The 18,550-nt window shown below is 32.5% G+C and overlaps 1 protein-coding gene and 1 long non-coding RNA gene across 3 annotated transcripts; one reads left to right on the plus strand and one right to left on the minus strand.

Annotated features, from left to right (window-relative positions):
* Positions 1 to 252: 252 nt before the first annotated feature.
* LOC107417385 (probable pectin methylesterase CGR3) lies at positions 253 to 2,079 on the plus strand (the record flags this gene model as incomplete). Its single annotated transcript, XM_060816762.1, is given in 3 exon segments — positions 253 to 613; positions 1,301 to 1,353; positions 1,767 to 2,079. Coding segments are annotated over 3 exon segments (567 nt in total), but the record flags the coding sequence as incomplete, so codon positions are not given.
* A 6,355-nt stretch (positions 2,080 to 8,434) lies between these two features.
* LOC125421959 (uncharacterized) lies at positions 8,435 to 10,699 on the minus strand. 2 transcript variants are annotated; one of them, XR_009638704.1, is made up of 3 exons: positions 10,446 to 10,694; positions 9,636 to 9,991; positions 8,435 to 8,676 (listed from the first exon to the last, which is right to left on the minus strand). It is a non-coding gene; the product is annotated as an uncharacterized LOC125421959 (long non-coding RNA). The 2 variants fall into 2 exon arrangements; XR_007240437.2 differs by lacking the exon at positions 8,435 to 8,676 and having other exon boundaries at positions 9,788 to 9,991; positions 10,446 to 10,699.
* Positions 10,700 to 18,550: the final 7,851 nt, after the last annotated feature.

Genomic DNA, 18,550 nt, shown 5'->3' on the forward strand with positions numbered 1-18,550 from the left:
TTTTCCATGAACAAGGTAGCCTATGATCAATCAATTCATAATGTATTTCACTGTTGAGTAACTAACTTTAAAATGCATATTTGCTGCTCGCTTGTTTGAACATTGTAGAAGTGTCAACCCAATTGCAGAGTTATATAAAAGTTCATGGTAGATTAAGTTGAAATTGTTCCTTCTGAAAAAGAGCTTAACTTTCCATGGTGTCACCTTTCTTGTGGATTTTAACTTCCTTTTATTTCCAGGTGATTTTTATGCACGGTGGAGGTTGAAAGAGCAATTCCCATTCTAGCAAAAGCATATGGTGACAGCATGCATAAAATTCTGAATGTCGGCCATGATACTTGTTCAGTGGTTTCTAAATTGCTAAAGGAGAAAGAAACTGAAGCCTTGGGTGTGGAACCATATGACATAAAGGATGTTGATAGAAATTGCAAAGCTCTTGTGAAGAAAGGCATTGTGCCTATTGCCGACATCAAGTTTCCACTTCCATACAGGCCAAAATCATTTTCTCTTGTAATTGTTTCAGATGCATTGGAATATTTGTCTCCTAGGTACCTTAACAAGACCCTCCCAGATCTGGCAAGGGTATCTATTGATGGGCTTGTGATCTTTACAGGTGAAAAGATCGTACAACTGTTAAATAGATTTTGTGAAAGTACAGAGGCTTTACCCTGTATTTTGCTTGTTAATTGCATTTCTATGTGGTTATTTGTTGCTGCTCTTTATGCTTTCTTTATTCTGAGTCTCTAGTAACTATATTTTTTGCATTAATTGGCAATCTGTGCTTCCTGAACATAGGATATATGGATAATTGGCACATAAGTATCTTTTATTGAAGACCATGAAAACCAAATTTTATATGAGATTATGATGTTATCTTCCAATCTTGGTGCATTTTTCTTAATCCTAAGTTTCACAATTATTAAATTAGAATGCTTTAAGATTTTTTCCTTAATGCCTTCCCACATGCCAACGAAAGCAAAAGGTGGTAGGATGTTTTTAAAATTTTCTTATAAATTATGTTGTAATATTATGAGATGCTTTAAACATTTAATAAATTAAAAGAAGGTTCTCTGATATTCACATTTCTATTTGACAGCAAATTTTGATTTTCCTTGTTGTGTTTAAATATACTAGACAGTCATAGTATTTTAATGATATCAGTTCTTTGAGAAAACTGCTCTTTTATAATGTTCAAACTTCAAAGTAATCTTTGCTTGATACTTATGGTAGTAAAACTTCTATATTGGGATGAAAAATATATGATTGTTTTCTAGTGACATCTTTTGAAATGTCCATTCAGGCTCTCCTGGTCATCGGAAAGCTAAAGTTTGAGAATCCATATATGGAAGGGTGGTAAGAATATCTGCATTTGAAACTTATTTTTCATATGCTTTTCTTTTATTTCAAAAGTTGTTTAATTCATTGTGATAAGCTATTACATTAACTGCTGTTATTTTGTTATTGATCATTTTCATGATAATCTTCCTTTGCTTGAGATGGTGAGATTGGATGGAGAGGTTTAGGAATCAAAGAAAATATAAGGAATTTAAAAAGCTTACCGAAGAAAAAAAACAACCTTTTTTGCTTTAGGAATGAAAGTTTTTCATTTAAAAGGCTGGTTTATCTTAATATTTCAGCTCATATTGTTGTACTGTAGATATTCCTGTGTCTCGTGGCTGCTTTAGTCTTAATATCATCTTATAAACAATTTAATTTTCTAAATAACCGACACACTGGCATTTTTATTTTTATTTTCCTTTTTGAAGGCTAAGATGAGGAGTTCATCCTGGTGGGTCAAGTATTTTGTTCAAACTAGCTTGTAGGAGAATGAAGCTACTATCAAGAAGTTTAAGCATGCAGCGACAAAGATGTCATATGTCTCAAAATGCCAAATTTTTTACCTTATGCCATTCCATTAACATTTTGAATTTTCTTTTTAAAATTTTTTTATCAGTCTTGAAGCATTTGGAGGTGCTATTTTTGATAATTCATCTCAGACGATTTTTTCTGTAGGAGACTATCAATGTTTCCCCTCAGTTGTATTGTTCACAAGAATATGAATTGTATTATTTTATTTAAGTTATTATTTTGAAGTTAAAGCAAGAATGAGTGTGGTATGTGTTCAGAAGGGTCCTATATTGTTATCTGAGTACGCTGATTGTTATATAAACAGATACCTTGGTACTCTCAATGTTCGCTTGGTTTCTCAAGTTGTGAAACAAATTTAATATTGCATCCATTCTTAATCTAAAAGGGGAGAGAGCATATAGAGACACTAGAAGGAAATAAAAACCAGCTGTTAAATTTTTGCTTTTTTTGGAAAGGACTATATCTTAAGTGAATGAAGAAGTGTTAATATATAGGTTAGAAGGTACTTGAAGAGCTAATTTTTCTGGAGAGGTAATTTAGGTTAGAAGGTACTTGAAGAGGTAATTTAGGTTAGAAGGTACTTGAAAAGGTAATTTTTCTAAACCTGTGAGATTGCAGAGAGGGAAAAAAAATGCGAGTCATACAAGAATGTATATATATTATACATGTTGGTAAGTACTCTTTTACTTATTTTGTTCTTTTCTATTATGGAACAAAAAGAATGAAAATGAAAATTAGTGTCTCTCAATCGTTATATCTCTATGATGCTTGCTTTTATCATCTTCATTCTTTAGCCTTTCCAAAACAAAATAATTTTAATTTGACACAAGGACTTTTGCTTAGTTGTGGCATGGAACAAAAATGGTTCTTTGTCCCCCAACATCTGCTTAATTAAGGTGGGACCTTCATTCTTTGCCTCTTTTTTTTTTTTTTTGGCATTATTATGTTTCTATAAAGATCTAAACGAGCTCTGCTCCTTGTGTAGACAGTCATTCTCCTTCAAATGTAATCAGATTGTCATTTCTTGTAGGGGCCAATTGGAGATAATTTATTGGGCCTGGATGACAATGGTAGGTTTGTCTATTAACGTTTTTATGTTTCATAATTATCTGCTATATTTGTTCCTACCCTTCGTTTGAACAAGCCACTTTTACCACCAGTGCAGCAGAAAAAAGCCGATTCAACTATGTTGTGTTTTGATTTACCTTTTTATCATCTCGTAAGGTCCTATACCTCTGTAATGGCCATGTGGCATATGGGACCATTGATATAGTGCCTATAGTACTAATAGTATCTAGCAAGAGATATCTTTTTAATTCATCATTAAAAAAAAAATGTACTTTTAATGCTTAAATAGACCCAATCCGTATAACCATATGCCGTTATGATATAAAATCTCAAAGCCCCAAACTTAATCATATAGATGAAAGATTAAAATTCCTGGGACCATTTGAACTTGTTTTAATGGTATGCATTAAAATTTAGTTAGTTTTAGATTGGAGAATATTCCTAGCTTGAAAGCTTCTTCCAATCTCTTTTAGATTTGCATTTCTCCTTTTTATAAGTCATCTATCATATTCTGTGTTCAGTATTTCGTAAGTTTCTTACTGTTACAAGGATGCTATTAATGCCCAATGGTAATTACCGATGCATCTTTGGTAATTGATATTTGTCCACTGTTACAAAAGAATCACCACAATTCCATCCAACAGCTTTGATAGTGTGTGTTTCCACCAAGAACGTGTTAAATCTAGCTTTATTAATGATAACCGTTGACAAAATTAAAGAAAAAAAAGACATTAAGAAGTGAAAACATTTAAATAGTGTTTATTTGAAACCAAATAAGAGAAAAACAGACCTTAAGAAGTGAAAACATTAAAAAAAAAATATCAATACGGATGGTGCATCGGTAATTACCAATGCCGACGGTTTCATTGGTAATTACCGAAAGCCCTTTAGTAATTATAGTTGACAAATTTTTTGACTCCCACAAGTCCCCTAATGTGTGTTTTGTACAACAACATGCAAAACATATATTTATCAATGATCCTAAACAGCAAAATCCCTACAAAGTTTGGAAAAAGTTCTAAAATTGCCAAAAAAATTTGATAACCGTAGGACATTCGGTAATTACCAATGAAACCATCGGTAATCAAATTGCCCTTTCTGAAAAAGTTACCAAAGGTTTCATTGGTAATTACCGAAGGTCCTTCGGTTATTACAGTTGATAAATTTTTTGACTCCCACAAGTCCCCTAATGTGTGTTTTGTGCAACAACATGCAAAATATACATTCATTAATGACTCTAAACAGCAAAATCCCCATAAAGTTCAGAAAAAGTTCTAAAAATTGCCAAAAAAATTTAATTACCGTAGGGCCTTCGGTAATTACCAATGAAACCATTGGTAATCAAATTGCCTTTGCTAGAAAAATTACTGAAGGTTTCATCGGTAATTACCAAAGGCCCTTTGGTTATTACAGTTGATAAATTTTTTGACTCCCACAAATCCCTTAATGTGTGTTTCGTGCAACAACATGCAAAATATACATTCATCAATGATCCTAAACAGCAAAATCCCCATAAAGTTCAGAAAAAGTTCTAAAATTGCCAAAAACATTTTGATTACCGTAGGGCTTCGGTAATTACCGATGAAACCATCGGTGATCAAATTGCCCTTGCTGGAAAAATTATCGAAGGTTTCATCGGTAAATACCGAAGGGCCTTCGGTAATTACAGTTGACAAATTTCTTGACTCCCATAAGTCCCCTAATGTGTGTTTCATATAACAACATGCAAAATATACATTCATCAATTATCCTAAATAGCAAAATCCCCATAAAGTTCGGAAAAAGTTCTAAAATTGCAAAAAAAATTTATTACCATAAGGCCTTCGATAATTATCGATGAAATCATCGGTAATCAAATTGCCCTTGTTGGAAAAATTACTGAAGGTTTAATCGGAAATTACCAAAGGCCCTTCGGTAATTACAGTTGACAAATGTTTTTACTTCCACAAGTCCCTTAATGTGTGTTTCGTGCAACAACATGCAAAATATACATTCATCAATGATTCTAAACAGAAAATTCCCCATAAAGTCCGAAAAATTTTCTAAAATTGCCAAAAAAATTTGATTACTGTAAGGCCTTTGGTAATTACTGATGAAACCATCGGTAATCAAATTGCCCTTGTTGGAAAAATTACCAAAGATTTCGTTGGTAATTACCAAAGGCCCTTCGATAATTATAGTTGACAAATTTTTTGACTCCCACAAGTCCCCTTATGTGTGCTTTGTGCAACAACATGCAAAATATACATTCATCAATAATCCTAAACAGCAAAATCCCCATAAAGTTAAGAAAAAGTTCTAAAATTGCCCAAAAAAATTTGATTACCATAGGGCCTTTGGTAATTACCGATGAAACCATCGGTAATTAAATTGCCCTTGCTGGAAAAATTATGAAGGTTTCGTCGGTAATTATTGAAGGCCTTTCGGTAATTACAGTTGATAAATATTTTGACTCCCACAAGTCCTCTAATGTGTGTTTCGTGCAACATATGAAGAGAAATAAAGGGTTTTCCACTTTTAAATGAAGTTTGACATGGATATGTTAATTCATACTTTATCAACCACTTTTAAATGTTCTTCTTAAAAAGTGATATAGTTGAAAATGTTGGGGTACCATTCCTCAAAACAGTTTTATGTTTGTTTCTTATCTTATGGACCAAATAATGATAATTTTGATAGATTTTCTAGTTAGCATAGCATGGGTCTGATAAAAAATCCTTTGAAAAGTGAAGCTAATTTAATTATACATTACGTGTCAGGGCTTTGCGTTAATTAGCAACTGAAATTTGAATTACGTAATACACTAGAGGAATATGTTTTTCTTACAAAATTTGTCATGATAGAGATATTCTTTTCTGTTATATCTGCAGCATTTTAGAGGCTTAAGTTTTCCTACTATTTTGTTGGTTGGTCCAAATGCTGCAATCATCCATTATGCGTCACAAGCAGAAACTTTTTGACTTAGGAGCGAAGGCTTGTTAGTTATAATTAACTATTATATGTACTTGATTGGTAACAATTATGTAAAAATTACAAACTACATTCATGCACTTATTTTTATTAAATATTTTAGCTAGATAGACTATGTTTTCTATTGATACATTTTTAACTTATAAGTGGTTATCTTTATGGGCATTTATGCAGTATTTACATCGAACAACTGATATAAGAACGACAGTTCATTTTGGAAAACCATCAGAATATGAGAAACTATGCTGTACTGCAGTAAGTGCTAATCTATTTTGTTTTTCCTTTTTATTATCATTATTATTATTATATTTTTTTCAAGTATTGCAAAGTAATTTTGTTTGCTTCATTTTGCAGGCCCTCAAGGGTCATATTGCACTTGGGAAAGCTCGATTTCCTAATGGAACCAATGGTATTTTATTTTCTTTTTCAAATAATGTATTTCATTTTAGGTGAAATGTATTGACCATATTCTTGTAAGTTTGTGATAGGAAGGTACATGTTCATTTTCCTATGGGGAATGCCGTAGACATTCTTGCTCGAGTTCCACTATGGAAAAATGGTCTTGATTATCAGCATGGTACAGGCCCAAATGGAATTGGGTCTTACCTTAATGTTCATGAAGGCAATTGTGTTTTACTACTAAGTTTTCCTTCTTCTTCTTTTCCCCTGTTTAATTCATTTTACACATTGAACAGGACCCCATTTAATTAGTTTCAAACCACATGCTCGAAATGTACCACTACAAATTGTGGACTTCAAATTTCTTTTTTCATTGGAGCTCTAATTGTGGACTTCAAATTTCTTGTTTCAGAACCTCGTTACTATGAGGACAGGAGTTTTGGCATAAGGTTGGAGAATGTCCTTATAAGGTTGGAGCTCTAATTGTGGACTTCCAATTTATTTTATCCAATAAATTTTATTCTACATCTTCATAGATCAAGTATGATACAAACAGGAACCAAATAACATTACTACTAGGGTCAGTCTTAAACGACATCGTTTTGGGCTTCGAAGACATAGAAAAATCACAGTTATTGTGTCTTCCCATTCAATTTGTTCAAAGATACGCCATAACACATAATCGGCTCTTAACATGTTATTTTGTCTTCCCATTTAATTTGTACTTAAGTCTCTTATTCGCTATGACAATCTGCAACTACCTTCATAGAGAACCCTCAAGAATAATGCAACAGAAAGAATAGCTTAACAATCATTCTAATTGCATACTACATAGATTGAGTATGATACAAAATTTTATTTGAATTTTGTTAATGATAACTTGTAATGTTTTTGTCATGTGTCTTTTAAATTCGAATCAATAAGAGTTTGTTATCATTATATATTTTTTTTGGCCACTGTGTTGTTGGTAGTATTTATATTTATACCATATATACATATGTTTGTCCAAATATTTATATTTATATTTTAGCCTTTTACATATATGGTATATTTGATGGTTTGTTGTCAACAAGAAAATAATGGTATGGCAAGAATATTGTATTGGTGGCCTCAATTTATATTTGTTCAATTTTTTCAAAGCAAACCATCACAATTCAATCCAACAACCTTCGATAATGTGTGTTTCTACCAAAAACATGCTAAATATAACTTTATTAATGATTTTGACAAAAGAATCCACAAAAGATTTGGAAAAAGTGAGAAAATTACAAACAAAGTGGATTACCGAGGGTAATTTTTCCAGCAACTACAAATTGATTACCGTAGGTTGCATCGGTAATTACCGAAGGCCCTACGGTAATCAAATTTTTGTGCCAATTTGTGAACTTTTTCAGAACTTTTAGGGTTTTCTCTCCTTAGGATCATTGAAGAAAGAATTTTTGCATGTTGTTGCATTTAACACACATTAGGGGACTTGTGGGGGCAAACAAATTGATAAAATATGATTACCATAGGAGTTTCGATAATTACCGATGAAACCTATAGTAATTTTTTCAAGCAAGGACAAATTGATTACCGTATGTTACATTGGTAATTACTGAAGGCCCTACGATAATGAAATTTTTATGCCAATTTGAGAACTTTTTCATAACTTTGTCTTAGTCTCACCCACTTTGAATCCCTCATATGTTTGACTCATGCAACCTTGCCTCATTCCTCCATCACCATGCAATTTTTCAAAGACTCATATACTAATGTAACATGCAAGGTCAGGAAACTATCAAATGATATATTTAACAACCAAAGAATTAAAGAGTGGGCCATTAAATGACATATTTACTAGGGAAAAAAAAATTAAAGAGTTGTACAAATTTATGGTTCAAATTATGAATATATTAAATACTCTAAATTATGCAGGATTGTAGAGTTTCATTAATGATTTTTAACTCTCAATATCTGGTTGACATTGAAAATGAAAAGATCGATTATGTTTAGATACTTGATTCCCTTAAAAATGGTGATCTATGGAAGAAAGGACCTAAGTAACCGTATGATCATTTTTATAAACTAAAAATACCAGAACAAGTATGACAATTATGAGGAATGCATAAAAAGTTGATTGGAAGTCCAGCAATACATCAATGGTTATAGTCCATGCGCCTAAAGCCATTATAAAAGCCAGGATGTGCATCTTTTCTGAGTTGTGATAAAGTTGTTATGTCCAGCAGATGAACATGTTTTCTCATTCCCGTTAATACATCTTTCACTACATATAATGCCTTAGGCAATCCACCTCGATAACTGATCCACTTAGGAGTTTTGTCTCATTTCCACAGTTTGTCACCCCTAGCTCATTCCAATCCCTTGCCACTAAATATGGAAAGAAAAAAAAAGCATCAAAGAAATTCACGAAATTAATTTTTGGTTTTCAAAAAAAAAAAATTGTTGATGGGAAAGAAGTAAACTTAATGGTAGTGGGTAAGAGAAATTCCTTGGAAGATGACTTTGGTTTTACTATGATTCATAGTAGAATCCACCCACTTAGCCCATGTTGTCAAACCCTTATGAAAAGCAACCATACAAATCATGTCTTTGAGAGTTTGGTTTCCATATTGAGAATTTAAATGCTCTCTTTCTAGTCCTCATGAACTAAAGTGAAGGCAGTTCATAGGGATGCAGATTGGACCAAACAGGAAAACAAAAGTAGCAGAGAAAAGAAGTTAATCACATGTTTATAGCAACTTCATTAAAAACTCTATGAGCAACAGAGCATTTAAATTCTTTTTTAATCATATGCTTATAGCAATTTCATTAAAAACTCTATAAGCAACAGAGCATTCAAATTATTTTCCTCTTTTGTTTTCTTTTACCTGGTATCACCTCTAACTAGACCCCATTTGTACCCAACAAGGACTGATTCCTTAAAGCCAATACTAAATCCCTTTTGTGCTACAGCTTCTTCTCTTTCCATGAGACCAATTGTTACATGGAATTCACAGAAAGGGTGTGGGGGCAACGATTATTACTTCTAGACAAAAAAAAAAAAAAAGAAAAAAAAAACCCACAACTTCCATATGTTAAGGAGGGACACTACATTAACCTCATAATCAAGTGCACAAGGATAACAATATGCACCTGACCTAAGGCATTTTCAAGCACATTTTTGGAATTGTAACCAATAGTATGGGTTTCTCAATATGTAAATATCAGTTTATCATGGAAGTCTTGAGTGCCATTAGCTTATAATACAAAACCACAAGCAAACTAATACCACTTCTCTGCAACCAACCTCAAATTCATAAAATAGGAGTAAGTATAAGACAGTTCACCTATCCTATCCCCAGTTGCATATTTGTAATCAACTTGAAAATTAATAATGTTCCACCAGCCAAGCCTAAGAAATTCCAACCTTGGCTGAAAACTAAACAAAAAGAAATTAAGGCAAACTAAACAACATAGATAGTATACCTCATGGTCCATATAGCAGGTATAACATCTTTTTTAAATATTAACTAATTGTAAACCAAAAAAGAAGAAGTTAACTTATATAATTCGCCATAGAACATATAACTAAAAGGATACCATAAGAATCACTTTGGTCACATCGGGCACTTGGCATAAGATCACTTTCTATTTGATGCTGCAAACTTTCCAAGTGAAGCTCCTCTACAAAACTACCGCTCACCTTCATAAGCATAAACAAGAAACCAACATAAAATCAAAATGAAGTTATGTAATTAAATTATGATATCTAGCAGGATGGTGAGTGTCATATAAACAAGAAAACAAATGATTCAACATTTGAAGCAGATTTTAACCATAACTACTTTCTACTTATTCTTCAATTTTGTTTTTTTGGATTTTCTTTTCTTTCAATTTCCTTTAATATTCTGTTGCAATCAGAAAATTCAACAAACACTTGTGAAGTGTTTCTGACCTTAAAGCAATATAGAAACCGACCCTAAAGCATACTCATAATATTTAATCACACCACTAAATTGTATAACCTACTACTACTACTACTACTTGATTTCGACTAGTTTCCTCCATTCCAATCATCATCTTCACCTTTCACCAATCAAGCAAAAACCCAAGCTAAAAAAAAAAAAAAAAAACAATCAAAATACACAGATCCTTACCTCAAACGCAATTTTTCCTCAAGTCCTTCATATGTTTGCAAGAGAAGAGGTAAGAGATGCAGTGAGATGGAGCATGGATTTTTTTTTTTTCTTAATGAGATTGTGTGTGGGTTTTCTGGGGAATGAAGAAAAATAGAAAAGCCGAGTGCAGAAACTAAAGACTGTGGGTTTCTCGGATTGAAGGAATGAAGAAAGGAAAGTAAAGTAATTTTTTACTTGCATTGGGGATAAAATGGGAAGCAGAGGGCAAATAAAAAAAAACTAGAAAATGAGGGGTATATTTCATTAGAGCCTTTTTGCACTCCATGAGAAAGCAATAAACATAAACACAAGTGTTTGGTAATCCGTAAAGTAACCTCTCTTTTTTTTTTCTTTTTTTTTGGGTAAATTTATAAATTTATGTAACCTGTTTAGGGAAGTGGTTGTCACCGTACAAGTGTCTTTTTGAGATTATCAATTATGTAGATTTTTAAAAAATATAAATTTGTTTTTAATTGTAACACAAAATTTAAATTTAATTCATTTGAAATTCTAAATTTTTTATTATTAATCAAATAATACTAAAGGAGCAAAATTACTTCCTAAGTGTTAAAATATATAATCCCATTTAAATCTATCTCTTGCAAGTTCAAGTTTTTCGGAAAATGATAGTATTAGATGATGGTTTATCAAAATATCAAACTGCAATCAATTCTCCTCTAATAAACTTGAATTATTGCCTTATAAAAAAAAATAGAGTTTAACTAAGATTTAAAATTAAATGAAATATTATTTAGATAAATATTTCAAATATATTTATTTAATATTATTAGGGTAAAAGTAACAGGATAAGTAAATATCATATCCAAACAATTAAAATAAATACAAATAAAAGTAAAAGTTTAACTTAATTTGAAAAGAACCCAAGAAAAGAAAAATCACAAGCTATAGTCCATCTTAATTTCAATAACCATTTTTGAAAAAAAAATTAGGTTTAATTGGGGATTGAAAAAGGTTTTTGAAGATATTGACCAAACAACCAAAAACTTGTTTCTTCCTACACAAAAATAGAATATAACAAGAAATACCTAGAATAAATTATGGAGTGAAGTGGCAGATTAATTCAGAACTAATAAAGGTTACCGAAGAAAACAAAGAACAAATTAGGGAGTGAAATGGCAAACAAATAATAAATTTGATTTGCTAAAGAATGCCTGGTGACTTTGCCTGTAGGGAATGGGAAGTTAATAAGGACAAAATCGAAAAGAAAATGAGGTACAAGCAGATTTTAAGGAAACATGCTGAAACTAGCAATTTCCGTCTTGTGGAAGATTGATTTTGAGCCCAATTAGAGAGTAAGCATCTAGAAATGTGCGACAAACTAATTGACGAGAGGAAAAATCCTTACCTAAATTCTAAAACTTCCACGAATTCTGTCTCAATTTGAAGGAAACTAAAGCAACGTTATTATTTACGTTGTAAAGCAGTAAACTACATGGAAAAACCATTTTCATATGAGTCTAGATATTTGCTAGTTTAAAACTTACCCCTGTCTCTTCCTTCACTTCTCTAATTGTTGCTTCGCATATATCCTCTCCCTGTGGATGTAAAAAATTAATGCATGGTGTATAACTTTAAATATTTGGGAAATACCCACATTTTTATGTACTCACTTCATTAGTAACCCCTGTTGGCAACTTCCACACACCTGAACCACTAAACATGCCCCTACTCTCCTGAACAACAAGCACCTACCCAACAATATAACTTAATATCAATAGCCAAATATAACATGCCAATGTTAAAGGTCATATAAATTGGAAACATATTGTTGTAAAAAGGGGGAAAAAAGAAAAAGAAAAAAAAGAAAGAGATTTTGACACCATGACTTCATTTTCTTCCAGTCAAAGCAGCTTAGAATCTATGTTATTAACAAATTTAAGAAACAAAAAGCTAAGAAAGTGATATTCCTGCTACAGTGGTAATGAAATTTAATTTGGCCTTTGATCACTATAATAAAAACTATGCATTATTGCAGTAACTGAATTAGTTTGGCTTCATCACACAAAAACATATTAACTTCAAGTTGATATGGCACACTTCAAATACGTAAAACATTAATCTTTCATTAGGGAAAAAAATCACCATAATTAAGAGGTAAAATTGATTACATTTCTTGATTTCATTTGTTGGGAATACCAGGAAAATCAGTGTTAGATCCAGAAAAAAATACCTCTCTCTAATGGTTCGTGACAAGAGCACCAATTCCCACTCGATGTGAAGCATTTACAGGAAGAGTTTCAATAGTATCAGGAATCCAATATACTAGCATAAGTAATCAGATTCTGCATGGTGGTACCTAAATCCTTTCTGTGAAATTCAAACAAGAAGCATGAGATTGTAAATCAAGCACATAGAGACCCAGTACCATAGCAGAAAATTCTAATGACCAATCCCATCTTCAAATTGATTTCTTAATAGAAAGCTCAGTTAGAGTGAAGAATGCAATAACTTACCTTGATTGAAGCATCAACTAAACTTGAAAGTAAGAGATTTAGAGAAAATATGGTGCAAAGGCTTAATGATTCTCATTCACTATAGCAGCTATTTATACAGAACACAAGGAAAAAAAGAGCAGTAGTAGAAGAAGTATTGAGAAACTGGGAAGGAAGAGAACTACCAGATGAAGGACAGGGTAAAAGAACTATAGGGAAAGGAGGATTCGACAAAGACAACATGTCGAGAGTGATAAAATTGAGAGTTTATAGGGTCAAAACACCGATAGGCACTTTGATTAAGGGAGTAACCCAAAAATATATATGGTAAGGATTTGAGTTGTAGTTTATGGGAGGAGTAAGGTCGTAACCAAGGATAGTATAAACATCCAAATACTCTTAACTTAGAGTAATTGAGTGAATAGCCAAATAACTTTTCGAAAAAAGAGGTCATAGAGAGAATAGGTGTAGAAAGGTAGTTAATGAGATATGTAGTCGTCTATAAGGCAAAGGACCAAAAAGATAATGTAACACCCCATCCCGAACTACATCAGAATTTCTAAAATTTGACCAAGGTTGACCGGGTTTGACCGTCGTTGACCGAGAAGGGGTCAAATGTTAAAAAGTACACATTGTCACGAGTTCATAGACTAGTAGCACGTCGAAAACGGAGCTATAGTTTGAAAGTTATGAGCAAAACAAGTTGAGGTCCAAACTGTCCAAGGGGTGCTGGAGTTGACTTTTTGTTCATGCAAAGTTGAGCTTTGACTCATGCATGATGGTGAAGTACTCGTCGATACGAGTTCATAGATTAGCGGTACGCCCGATTTGGACATGTGGTTTGAAAGTTATGAACTTGTAGAATTTTTCAAATATAGTATTATTTTAATATTATTTTTAAATATGTGAACAATGTGTCACATGTGACTTAATAAGGGGTGCCATGTGTCACAACGGTAAGATGCCACATGTCAACCATGATTAAATACCATAATATTTTATTATTATTCTATACAATAATATTATTTAATTATTTTCTTTTACTTTCTTTTCCTTTCTTTTTGTTTTCTTTTGTTTTCTTTTTTTTTTTTTTTGTTTTTTTCCTTCCCCCACGTGGGAAAAACACCCCCAGCCCCCCCCCCTGGAACCTTTCTTCTTTCTTTTCCTTTCCTTTTCCTCCTCTTGGGTCCTTGTTGTTTCTCAAATTTCGGCCACCGGAAGGCCACATACGCTGGCCAGGGAAGGAGCCCATTCCCCGGTAACGCCACCCTTCAAATTTCCCAGCCAAACGCCGCCGGACGCACCCAGATCGGGCCGGTGAAGTTGGTGGCGGTGGGTTTGAGTTTTCCGGTGATTCTCTCTGTTTCCGGCCAACCCAGTCCGATCTTCCACCTCTTTCCCCCTATTTTGGGTCCTCTGAGTTCAAATATGGTCTCCAATTGTTTAAATTCGAAGTGGTTCGCGAGTTATGAGGAGGTGAAGTTCAGCCGGTACTTCCCGGGCAAATTTCGACCACCACCGGCAAAATTGGGGTCAATGGAGGCCGGTAATGCGATCCTCGTTCCATAAGCTTCGTTTCGGTATATTACTCATAAATTTTGGTTAACGTTTATGTTAAACCCCCCGGGTACCGGATATTATTTATCCGAATAAAATATTAATTTATTTGAGTTGTGTAATATTGTTGTTCTAGGAGCGCGTGTGCATCGTGGAATTGATCCCATGGAGAATCTTGGGTTAATTGCGTGCTCAAGGTGAGTGACCCACCGTCAAAACTATTTTAGGTTGATAAATTTCATATATTTTATGTTGAATATGTGTTTGGAAATTATATTCATGTATTAATTATTTATAAATTATATTTGGGGATTTTGATGCCACAATTGAATAAAATTATAGTATATTGTGCATTAAAATATAAATTGATTTTGGTAAATTATGGGAATTTTATTTTATGAAATTGTTGATTTAAGTTTATTTAAATTGTGGTTGCAATAAATTTTGGAATTATTTATGTTTAATAAAAATGTATTTGTCCATCGATGAATTGTGAGATCCAATTATATTTGAATTTTGAGGAATTGAAGTAATATTTATTTTTAGTTATTGTTACATTCATGGATGGATTGAAATTGATGGAAAGTATGCGATGGATTTGTGACAATGAATTATAAAGGAATTGTGGAAAAATTTATGGGTTTAATTGAATGGAATAAACCCGGTAGAATTTTTTTCTTGGATTTGAAACTATATGGATTTTAGAATTTTTATGATGCACAACACATGTACCAGTGTTCTGTATATGTGGATATGATTAATGCACACATGGATATGATTAGCGCGCAGGTGGGTATGAGTAGTGCGCAGGTGATTTATGGGTTGTCCTGTGGTTGCCATTGGACCTAGAGTCGGCAAGTTGATATCGCCCGTAGCCACCCCCCGCCATGGCCAGTACGCGTGTTTGCAGCGGTGTGGTGGGACACCACGCGACCGTATGCCTGTTTCTCTCTTTAACCTCTTGTCTGGCGGTACCGCGGGACGCTGGGTACTGTTGGCGCGACTGGTATATAGTGTGTGCATCAAATGGTTTTCACGACCTGATTTTTAATAAAATATATTTAATAGTGTTTCATTAATTATTGAATTTTAAGGTTACGCAATTTTTATAAAAATGCTTTTACGAAATTATTATCCAAATTGTTTTGGTATTTTGAAATCCATTCTAATATATTATATTTTCCTTCATTTTATTATATTCTTAACATTTATATCAAATGGGTGTTTTATTTTGATTAAATTATTCCTTTATTTAATTGTAACAAATTAGGATTGTTACACAAGTCATTTTCATTTCTATTATTATTCTCATTCTAATTTTGGATTCTTAATTTGTTGTGTTGTATTTGTAAATTATTCGGTTAATTATTTTTCTGAATCTTGGGCAAAAATATCGGGTTTTGTGAAAACGTTTTAAAAAGGGAACATTTCCAACTGAGTGACCGTAAGGGTTTTGAGAGAAAAATTATTTTCAACCATTATTACTAAACCATTCATGTATTTATTTATTTAATAATTATTTATTCATTTGCTTATTACTAAATTACTTGATTCTTAGTAGTTAGCAAACTAGGTCGCTCACTGAAATGATTAGCATCTAATGTTTTTAAATTTCGTTCCCTTAGACTCAGGTGGTGGACATTGTTCGATCAGGGCGAGCTCGACAGTTTGATCGTTCCCGGAACTTCGAGAAGTCTTCTTTCCTTCGTTTCTTACTATGTAATTTTCTGTCTACTTTGTTGTATAACTTTTGTAGTTAATTGTATCTTATGATGCTCTGTATACCATGGGATATATTTCCTTAATTATTGTAATGATTCCCTGTTGTTATTTTGAAGTGTTGAAATTTATGGTAATATTTTGTAGTAAAGTGGGAGGAATAAGGTGGCGCATTTAGGAATGTGTTTTCAGTGCAGGAAAAATTGTGGTAAGTCCAACCCTTAGGAGAGGTTCTGTCGGATTTTCCATTGGAGGATCCGGTAGGGTTTCCCTAGGATCAGGGCTTGTCTAGGGTTCCGGTGAGGAATTTTGGACGGGTCTTGACAGATAATGGAAGATTTGATTTGATGATACGAGATATTTGATCTTGAAAATTCAAACTGGAATTTTATGACAGTATCTTATCACCCTTATTTTCACAGAAAAGTGTCCATGTTGGAAAAGTGTCAGGAGAAGGCACTCTCTATTTATGCTTTTTGATAAGAGATAAGAAGTAAAATGGAACATTTTGTGAATTTGATGTGTGAATGGCTGCCAATGGAAGCATGGAAATTCTGATACTAGTAGTGTGCAATCACTAGTGTCTATCCCAATTATGTTGACTAGCAAAATAAGCACGACAACTCTTTAAGACAAAGCAAATGAATATTTCAAATGTTCTTGTTCTTTGGAACAAAATATACTCTCAAACTAAGTCAGAATTAATAGGGCAGCACTTAGACTTGTCTGTGAGAAATAACAAGACAGAGTAAAAGAGAATTAGAAAGTAGAACTCAATGGTTTTGGACTCTGTAGCTTGATTGTGGTTAATCTGTATCTTACCATGTTGGCTACTGTAAGTTTACAACTTACTAGAAAATTGCATCTTGCTGATGAACGAGTGGGAAAATCATGGTTTTCTCATATTGAAAAATCAAATGTATGTATCTGTTAGTATGATGGAATTGTGATAGCAATTGATGTCAGAACACACTCATTGTACTCATATTAAGCGCACATTTTGAAGGTACTCTCTACTTTTCATAAAACACCAGAAAAATTACAACCTTGTAATTGATGGGTGAGTCAATTTGAGATAAGGGAAATCTAATTGCTGATATATGAATGGATTCGAGACTCTAAAACTGATAATTTTGGCCTGCAAAACAGTGAGAAATCAGAAATTTTGATTAAAAAAACCAAACAAAGGTTTTGATGTTAGCCACGTTTTTGGCCATATGGGCATTGGAATTCTCCCAGAAACGTAGATACGATAAAAACCTAACAAATGGCATCAAAAACAGTGGCCAAAATGAGAAGAACTGATCAGGTAGGATCACGGGTCGCATGTCCTATGAACCACAATCGGGTCAATCCGCTGGAGATTAAGACAATGACATCAGCAATCCCAATGCTGATGTCATCATCAAAAAAATTTTAGAAAAAGGAATTTTCTTTTTCTTTTTTTAAATTTTGATTTTGATTGAAAAATATATGGTTTCCCGAGTTTTTATGTATTTTCTAATTAATGGAAAAAAGAAGAATAAGGAATTGTTGTTTTTATTTTTGAATTATATGTGCATTATATACTTGTGTTTCGGAAATGAAAATTCTATTTTGGAAAAATTATTGTTTCAGAAATTCGAGTTGGAGTATTTTTAAAAATTTTTATTTATAAATAAATAAATTAGAAAAGAGAGGAAAATGGTATTTTATCTTACATTTATTTTTTAATAAATAAAAAAGGGAGTATTTTACCCACGGATATGGAAATTTTCCCTTACTTGACAAAATATAAATATATGTACATATATATATATATATTTATTTGAAGTGATTTTCTATAATAATATATTTTTACCTAATTTTATTTTTTAAATAAAAATGGAGAGGAGAATTAATTTGTTTATTAACTTTGAGATGAATGAAATTGATAATTTAATTGTTTGGAGTTATTGTTGTGTTATGGAAGTCTTGAAAATACTATGGAATTTGAAACTCTGAAACTAAATCGAATGACTTCGTTGATCTAAATGTATGAAGACACAACATTGAAAAGTAGTTTACTTACTAAAGAAATTTATGTTAAACTATAAAAGGAAAAGCATGTGGATCCACTTATTAAAAAGTTTTCTCTAGATAAGTAAACTATTAATTGAGGGAAATGGGATAACAACCATTAGCTTAGAGTTGTCTTAATAGTAACCCTACCTAATTGATTACAAATCGTAAGATCTAAGTTTGAAGGGACAACTGAATCTTGACTGACTTTACAAAAGCACTAAAGAGTTATACAACTCTACCCGTTTCTATGATAATTAATGTTGCCTGTAATATGCGTTAGGATAAGCATTGTTTTTAATGACTCCTATACTT

The sequence above is a fragment of the Ziziphus jujuba genome, chromosome 4 (genome assembly GCF_031755915.1).
Source record: "Ziziphus jujuba cultivar Dongzao chromosome 4, ASM3175591v1".
Lineage (NCBI taxonomy): Eukaryota > Viridiplantae > Streptophyta > Magnoliopsida > Rosales > Rhamnaceae > Ziziphus > Ziziphus jujuba.